At 33.7% G+C, this 9519-nt stretch overlaps 1 protein-coding gene across 1 annotated transcript in view; it reads right to left on the bottom strand.

The window, feature by feature from the left end:
- Nucleotides 1–2111: 2111 nt before the first annotated feature.
- Nucleotides 2112–9519, bottom strand: part of LOC126109589 (glutamate-gated chloride channel) — a 519836-nt gene continuing 512428 nt past the window's right edge. Inside the window, exon 13 of the mRNA XM_049914624.1 lies at nucleotides 2112–8852. Within this exon, the coding sequence (XP_049770581.1) occupies nucleotides 8709–8852 (144 nt within the window). The 3' untranslated portion in view covers nucleotides 2112–8708. The remainder of the gene's footprint in view (nucleotides 8853–9519) is intronic.

Here is a 9519-nt window from a genome sequence, read left to right as displayed (position 1 = left end):
ACTTTATTTTCAGATTACTGTCCAGAAAAAAATGAGATAACCCTTGTATTACACTCTTGTCTGTTGATGATACTAAGTGTTATTTCATAATACTATGGCACATTTACTTACCTAGTGAAAGGGACTTTGACCTGGCAGAGAAAAAAAAGTAAGGTCCACATACCAGATAAGTTAGATACGTGTACATTTCAAAGCCATTCTGTGTAGTGAGGATGAAGAAGGAATATTACGAGAACTATCAGGCCATGAACTTATAAATAGTGAAGTGTAAATGCAATGTTGCTGTTGAATTACCATCACTGTTCTCCAAAGTAAGAGACAAAACAGTTTCACAGCATCAAAGTGCAGATTTTGATGAGCTCGCTGAAAAAATTTAAGGATAGATATATTATCCCTATCTTAAAAACTTTTCAAATACTTCAATTATTTTACTTTAAAACTACCTTTTGTATAATTAATTTGCTGTTTTAAAATCAAATTTAGGTTCAAAAAAGTAAAAAAAATTGTTTATTGTATTTTCCAATTACCTACACTACATAAATGCCACAATGAACTAAGAAAATTCTGCAATTCTGCAATTTGGGAATGCTGTTAGTTTGCTCAGCAAATGAAGAAATGAAATGTTTTCCTGATGACTACAGTAACCCACTGCAATTATCAACAAGATAAATATTGGGATTGCTACTGAATATTCAGTGTTTTTGGGATATCACACTGTGGACTTGCTGGAAAGCATCATATTTCACTACATGAATATTACATAATAGCAGGTCTGTAGTACTTGCTTATTTATTGCTTTGCCTGAACAGCGAGTAAAATTCAAATATTTCCTTTATATATTTTACTCAGGGTAATACATCGTGGAGTGCAAAGAAGACATACAATATGTTAAAATTTATATTTAGTTGTAATATATAAACAAATATTTACATAGGAGAGATTCAGTCAAATTATGGTAACAGTTGTTAAGTGAGTACAATTAAACTTAAATACTTAATAACGTTGTCATCAACATTTGCAACATTCATTTTCTCTGTCATTCTGTCTTTTTGTGTAACAATAAATCTAACAACACTTTTTCCAACAAGCATATAAACTAAGTCCTCATTAAACACATTTAAATTATATAAACCATAACAGTTGATACATATCACAGGCAGTGCACAATTCAATGATGAAAGAACAAATTTATCATGATAATAAATGGTGCTAATGTACAGATTATATAAGTTACACAATTTTTATTTTAGACAGTTTTCTTGTACATACAAAGTTTTTCAAATACTCTTCATACTTCAGGTGAGGAAGTAGAAGGTTCATGCTCTATGGTGGTCTAATTAAATAGACATGTCACAGTGTATAAATCTTGCAAGCAACAGATATTATCATAAACATTTGCTGAACTACAAGCTACAAAACAGACTTTCAAAAGTAACAAGAAACATATGTTTATCTCATTATATTTAATTTCATATCTTCTGCAAGACCTTCAATTTTAGATACAAAGTGATTTATATACCAAGAGTAAATCAATAAAAAATTATGTTGGAGGCTCTTGATGTGTTTTATTTGATACAAAATAGATACTGTGATATAGAAAGCAGAAAAGGCACAGTGATATTAGAAGCTTTGCTTTAAGAGTTGTCAGCTATAGTCTTGGTGAATTTCAAATGACATACCTTCATTAGCATCTGAATATTCAGCCTTCAAAAAATGTAAATCCTGCACTAAAGAGGGTTGCTGCTTTGACAATAGATTTAAATTTCAACTTCTGTGGGACTGACACTAATAGGTTGAACAAACAGAAGAACTTTCTACACTACATAATCACTCCTGAAACATCACTTGTCATATCCGCAGAAGAAAAGCCTTCCCCATTCAACAACTTACAATAGCAAAAATTCACAGTCAATAAATAATATCACCTGCTGATACTTGTAGAGGTTCCAGGTTGAAAACAAAAATGAGGAATTGCAGGAATGTTTAAATGACTGATGAGTGATGTGCAGTATTAGTTTTTGCCCTATAGTTCAGTTTCCTGGACTGTTACAACACATCACCCCTCAAACATCTGCAAGTGAATGGCTGTCTTCCCACATTTTTGTTTGTTCATGATATTATTTAACCAAATGTATAACAATAAATGGAACTGCTAAATTTTGTTGGGCTTGTAGAAAACCACAATTTATTGGAGCCCCTATGTCAGAATGAAGTACTAAGTCATTCCATGAGATGGGGAAATTTGCTGTGAGGCTCAAAGATGTGTTTTAAGGTGAAATCACAACCATCTTACATCCATCAGGGATTTAACTTATCTCATTCTCTGAATGTATTTGGAAAATAAACAGATACAATTTTCAAGGTATCTTTGGTAATCAAACAGAATATAATATTCTTGTTCACAAAATAACAAATTTCATTGCCCACCTGTTGCATATTATAATTACAACTAGAATAGAATGTATTACAGTCTGAATTTTAACCCTGAACCTGGAAATTTTCAGTAAAATATAAAGCGACATACAGAAAACCATCTATTTCTGATGGCTAGGCTGAAAAGCTCATCTGGGATGTCTCTGTGACTTTGAAGACAGCACACCAGCTATCGTCACTCGCTGTTGAAAATACCAACTGTTTTCGGTGTTTTGCTATTGCATTCAATAAATATACTTTGATCAAATATTGAAGAGGACAAAATTAGACTACTGATGAAAATATCAGTTTATCTTATATTATAAACAAAATATTTACATGCGATGAAACATGAGCACTTTGCACAGTTTTGTTTATGCTAACTCCAGCTACACATTTTTATTCTGAGAAAAAGAATATATCTTAAGATACTGGTATTGCATAAAGTTTATATGTACGTCAGAATGTGTGTACAAGCACCCATGTTTTCCAAATTGTATGCCCTCCCATCACTCTCTCTCTTTCTGTGGCCCTCCTGTGTATTTCATTATATACCTCTTCATTACTCAGCACTCACAGTGTAACAAATATAAGATTTTTGCAATCATAGACTTCAGTTTATATTTCCCTACTGATTTACCCAATAACCCGCAAACATCGAACAGGATAAATTTGTCTGCAAACAAGTGATACAGCTCAATTATTTCATCATAACTATCAATTAAATTAGACAATCATAAACAGAACAGTCATTCATAGTGAATTTGGATTTTCATGTTCCTCGACAGTGTGCTACTGAGAAACATTTAGTTGGCAAAACATCACTTGGTAGAATGTTGGAGAAAATACATCACTACCTGTGAAACAGTTGCTTCTTTGTTTGGAATACGAAGAAGTAAATAAAGCCTTTGTTACACTAGATAGAAATAATGTCACACATGATGCAAGAAGTGGACACGATTCAATGGAATTACTGTTTGTGTGTGATATGCCATAACTGAGCAGTGGCTTCAAGTGAGTAACAATCTTATCAAATTTAGTTACAGATGTTGATCATTACTGATGAGGTAGAAATGGGGTGAAAGGGGGATGGAGGAGAGATCTACAGACTAATACTTATGAAAACAAAGTCAGAATGTAGTTAGACTAAATTCCATTTTCAGGCGATAAGGTTCTTCTCTTACGAAGTGTGACACAAACTCTGTCTACAAAGGAAGAATATTAAACGAGAATATTAAATGAGAAATGGCTTCAGTGATCAAGACCTAAGTAACAGCTTTACAAGGAGTCAGTAAACCACATTAGCATTCATGCAATGCACATCGAATCTAAATGCAAAGAGCAATACTACCATTAGAAGTGTGTCACATACTATGGTAACTAGGCAGAACAGAACAGAATGAGAAGCCTAATAAGGAGGACTATCAAATATATACTGTTTAGTAAATTTGGACACTGTAACAATTCTGATAGTTTTCACAATTGATATATTGGATAATGCCCGATAAGTGATAAGTATGTTCAGCAAGATATTTTACTTGTGGATACTTAATTTTTAAAATTATGTGGTTACAACACACATTTCTACTGTAATAGTATAGCAAGTTATGAACTGCCACGCTGAGCTTTACAGCTGAACGCAAAGGAAACAAAAATACCCCATTCAAAATGACTTTTTTGTTAAAAGCACTTAATGGAGAAAACTGAAACGAAATGTATGAATTTAATACTAGTTTCATATTTGGATCTGTGCTAAGGAAGAGGCATATGTTCCTCGTAGAAAAAAGGGGAATAATACTTACATTGCAAAGGATGCACAAAGATGGAGTCAGCACAAAAGATATAATACAAGAAAAGAGAAAGTAGAATTCCATAACAAAATACTGTGATTCGATGATGATGACAGAACATGAACTAAGATATATTCAAACAGTCATATGATATGCTTCCAGATGATGGTTGCTTGAAAACTGCTTTAGCAACACAGACCTAACAAATTACAATGTATAGGTTCTGTAAATGGCACACTGGGTCTTAAGATGCAACATTACTTCTAATTTTTTTTAACAATACATGTGCACTTCAACAGTGTGATATTGGAAAGAGAATTGCAGTTTGGGGGGGGGGGGGGGGGGGTTGGAGAGGAGGAGTGAGTACCATCATGTTGTAAGTGCACCTGCACCCTGTGGAGAAGCTAGACTAATTTTGAAGTTCATCAAGAGTGGCAACAGTTGCTGTAGGGGCAACAGTCTTGATGATTGACTGACCTGTCCTTGTAACATTTGGCATTGTAGCTTTGATTCATTGGAACACTTGAAAGCAAGCTGTTACATCTACTGAGGAAACGTAGCTCTACTGTACGTATGGAAAGCTACCAGTCTTTGGACTGAAGATGGCAGCAACAACTTGGTACAGTGATTAGAGTGGGACATTTATCTTTTGCTTTAAATCCTGTTATGGGCAGCACAAATACAGCAAGCATGCCCAACATGTGCATAGTATTAGGGGTATTGTAGGAAAAGAATATTACTTCAGACTGAATAAAGTTAAGCCAAGGAAGTTTAGGCATAATCAATTTACTACATAATGAATTTAAAACAACATCTGCCATAAGAGTTGCACATATTCTAAATTGTTCCATGGCAATGTTACAATATGGGGATACCAACATTCAGTGCTTGTTCTTAGTGGATTAGATAAGTTTGTGTGTGTGTGTGTGTGTGTGTGTGTGTGACTGAAATCAGTTACTAATAATACTATTTGTTGAATGTACACGAGGAGAGCTGTTATGAGCCGCTAATGGATCTTAACCACTTATGTAAACAGTGAGGCCATTCTTACAGGGATCCAGATCTTTTGGTTACAACAGCATAACGTAAATACATAAGAACCTATAAAAATTGTAAACCTTTTTACGATTAATTTAAGCAATTGCACATTGTCAATTTTAATACATGCATACTTTCAGTATGAAATATATTTCACAAATGAGAAGCTGCAATGGAAAACTTCTATGAAAGGCTTCTGTTGTTAAAACTGGAATATTCTAATTAAGATACATTGTTTTGTTTTCATGCAATTATTCAGTTGTGGGCTCCAACTTCTGTCCAAAATTAAAAATAAAATAACATTTATTTAAGACCTAAAAAAATCTTATATAAACGCAAAATTGTGGTATGTAGGATGCAGTTTCTCACAATGGAACCTGAAGCATAATGTCATCTTTCATAACTATTGGAGAAATAAATGAGATGGTATTTACAACAGATGTTTCTTTTCACTGAGAAATGTACAATTTAGAAAATATTTTTTTTTGCAGTTTCACCAATCTTTTGTATCTCAATTAATTAACTCCTTTTAATTCTGTATTTAATTGATTGCCACATCAGTGCTATGACAAGTAGTAGAAACACTTCAAACCTCAAAGCAAATATCTTCCACTATCTATGACTACATGCTAAGCAGTGAACTTCTACTTTGTTTCAAAGCCCAAGAGAAGTGCAATAACTTTCTGAGATCTGAAAATAGTGCAGGATACATAATATTTGTGTTGGTCCAGAGACTGTCCAGTAAACTTGTAGTAAGAATATTTCCACTCCTGTTTCAAGAGCACCGTTCTATCATGCTAGAATTACAAGTGTGAATATTTTTCCATGGTGTCATGTTCTGAGACATGATCACAAATTTACAGGAACAAACTTCAGAGAGACTGATATAGAGTTAACTTCAAAATTAAAAGCTGTCATCATTTGCTCAATATTATTCAAAGATGTATATGCTTAAAACCTGAAGTAACCTCAATGCTTCCTTCCACTCTAGATAAAAGACAATTTTCAATATAAACATTTTCACAAATTATGTCACATTTGTCATATCATATCACATCACATATTTCAACATTACAAATAAAAATATTCTGGCAGGTATGTTATACAAATATACATTTTATGCCTCTGTTTGTATATAAACATAAGTTGTGAAGAACTACTCAGAACAGGACAAAGGAACATACTATGAAACAGGGTAAATGACAATGCACAAAATATTATTTAACACAAATAACTAGGCTCTCTCATGACAAAACACTTGACAGAATCAAACAATGGAATGATGGAAATGATACTGGGGATATAAACTCACAGCAAAGAGCAGAAACAGTGCTTCAAAATGAAGATGCACACATAAACACGATACAAAAGATGTTAATGAGTCTAGAACTGAAAAAAAAGAAGAAGAATGAATCTGCTACCTCCAACTGTCTTCTCTGTTGCATTATTGCAGAAATACTCTGCACCATTTAACTGAAGGTCTGCCTTTCTCTTTTGTGCCATCACTAATTTCATTTGTGTAAGCAAAATACCTGTTATGCTATTTGTTTAGAAAATTCTGGCACAAAACTCTTTCTGAGCAACTAGGCAACTAGTTCCCACTGGATAAAAATGAAGAAAGAATGAATGAATTAATTAAAGACACAAAAAAATAACAAGCTGGTAATTTTAATACAGCAGAAAATTTAAGCAACTGTAGAAGTGGATGTGAAACATTTTTTTAATGATACAATGAAAGCTGTTATAAAAATGTGGTTATTTCTGAATAATGTCCGATGAATGTAGTATGGACATTTTACACCATCCACCAGCCAATACACCCATCCATAAACAATTATTGATCTGTCATTCATCAAATAGCCAAAAGTGGAGAGCCTCATAAATTTCAATAGAACTAATAAAATCATTGTTAATGCACATGCTTAACTAAGATAGTGAATTTCAGTTGTAGTTCATGTGTTAAAAATTTTTATACCTCACCAAAGAAATTTTATTTTCATGAATGTGTAGAGCTGTGTCTTCTGCAAAGTATGTTGTAACCCAAATATCACAGTCAGTCCACTCCCTAAATTTGTTTATGCACAACTGTTTTCTGCAATATTTAACTGTTGTGAAAGGACAGATCATCAGACTGTATAGTGACAGAAAAGAATGTGACAGGGTAACCTGAAATTCTGTAATAATTCAAGAATTATCATGAAACGTGAAGCGACTCATGTTTCCAAGGAAAGGGAAATGATTTCCCATAGCAATAAGCTACTTCCACTGATAGTTATACCACTGCTACTTCCTAGTTTGACCTTCAATGTCAGAAAGACATGCAGACCTTCAGTGTTAACAACAGTGCATTTACTGCAAAGAGATGTAATTTAGATGCACATATTTCAGAAAAATTTCTGGCAACTATTCATCTTCACATCTGATAAACAATGTTTGAACTCCAAACCTTCCCATAATTTTGCAACACTTGCTAAGCCATCGAGATTTTTAATTCAAGTTTCAAAAATTACTATTTTTTTTTAATCAATGGTCTGAGGAATGGTTACAAGCTGATTTTAAGCTGCAAATGTATCACTAATATATCACCTTAATCCCATTTTAAAGCTTAATAAACTGTTCAAACTCTGTGTTAACTACAGTGAGTCTACACAATAATAAAGAAAGTAGTTATTTTTATAGGCATTACTGATATATCAAAATCTGGTAAACAGAATATTGTTACCTATGATGATTGGTGTTTGTAAATTGGTATGCTATGTACAAAAACATCAAAGTTTACCAGTCAAGATCTTTTAAAAATTTTCAAATGTATTTTTTAAAAAATCAACATGTCATAAATGTCGTTCAACAATAACACTAATGATAAAAATAGCTACAAAATCCACCATGTCAGTGGAGAAAATGTGTGATTTGATGTACACCACATGCTGCAGACAAAACAATCCTGCAACAATGATAGAACTGTGTCACTCACAACCAGATTTTAAGAGTTGGAAATACGGTGACCCTATTAGGTTTCTTTCTTCTTGTAATGAAGCTAACCACAAGACAAAATAAGTCTCATTATAGTTGGCAGTTAAGTTTACAATCGGTTCATCAGGCAAGCCACTGAGCACATATCTAACAGTCATTTACACAGACTTCCCTAAGATGAAACGTTTCTCGCGAGTCTCAGCAGTTACTACGATAGCAACCAAGCGTCTCAGTAGTCTCCCACCATCTTCAAAATCAGAATCGCAATTCTTGTAGCTGTTGTGTCCATTAACAACAAAAAAGAAGAAGAGGCTCTGATCACTTCACAGATAAGCAATAAATTAAAACTTCAGGGTACAATTTTTTCCCCAAAAGCACCAATTAATTATACTCTTCAGCTCAGCACTCATTAGCCATTACCTGCCAAAGCACTTGTGTTGTTGCTGTGGCAACAGCATCTTATAGAACACACGGTTTCCAAACTGGCAGTCTACCTTATTCTGAACTATTGGAGAACCCTTTGTAATGTACAAAGAAAAATATGAGAAATATTGCATATGCAATGGGGAAGGTCACCCTCGCAATCACGTCGATTGTTTTTGCCACTCTGATGGGATGAGGTGGTTCCTTTTTGCGGACCTGAAATCAGAGATAGGACCTTATACAGTTTACACAGGAACAATCTACACTGTCACAACTAAAAAAAAACTTGTAGCTTTGCATCAGGCATTGTCAAAGTGCTGTGGTGATCAGTCAGCTTTCATTATGGAAGAGCATTCTACTGCAACATGCACATGGCAAAATGAGGTGAATATAAACTATATAATAACTCATCAAAATTAAAATGTTTTTTTGTCAGTAACAACAAAATTTTGATTCTGGCTAAGCATGAAGATCAAAAGTGCAGGAAATTTCTGTTTCTCTCTCACGTCCATCTTTTGACTCTTCAACAAGAACTTTAGCCTTACCTTTTTCATGTATGATCTTTCAGATGCAATACCTGTGGCAGGGGTTATTCCAATAATTTGGATGATATATTCCTGCTACTACTTTATTCTGTTTAAACACATACACTGCAATTCACATTGCTATTGTAAATACTCCATCTATGGCCAAAAAGTCTGTGAATGTCCATCTGTGTTATTTTCATGTGCAATATTTTGACAAATGACTTCGTGTACCACAGAGATTATACATTTTATATGTGGTCAGTGTCAGAACTTGAAACACAGCAGGGCGGAACAGCTCTATTTGCTCTGATGCCTCTCCTAATATTAATACTATTTTTTCCTGTTATGTACCTAGT

Source organism: Schistocerca cancellata, chromosome 12 (assembly GCF_023864275.1).
Source record: "Schistocerca cancellata isolate TAMUIC-IGC-003103 chromosome 12, iqSchCanc2.1, whole genome shotgun sequence".
Taxonomy (NCBI): domain Eukaryota; kingdom Metazoa; phylum Arthropoda; class Insecta; order Orthoptera; family Acrididae; genus Schistocerca; species Schistocerca cancellata.
Note: the sequence above shows the minus strand (reverse complement) of the source record. Positions and strands in the feature narration are given on the sequence as shown.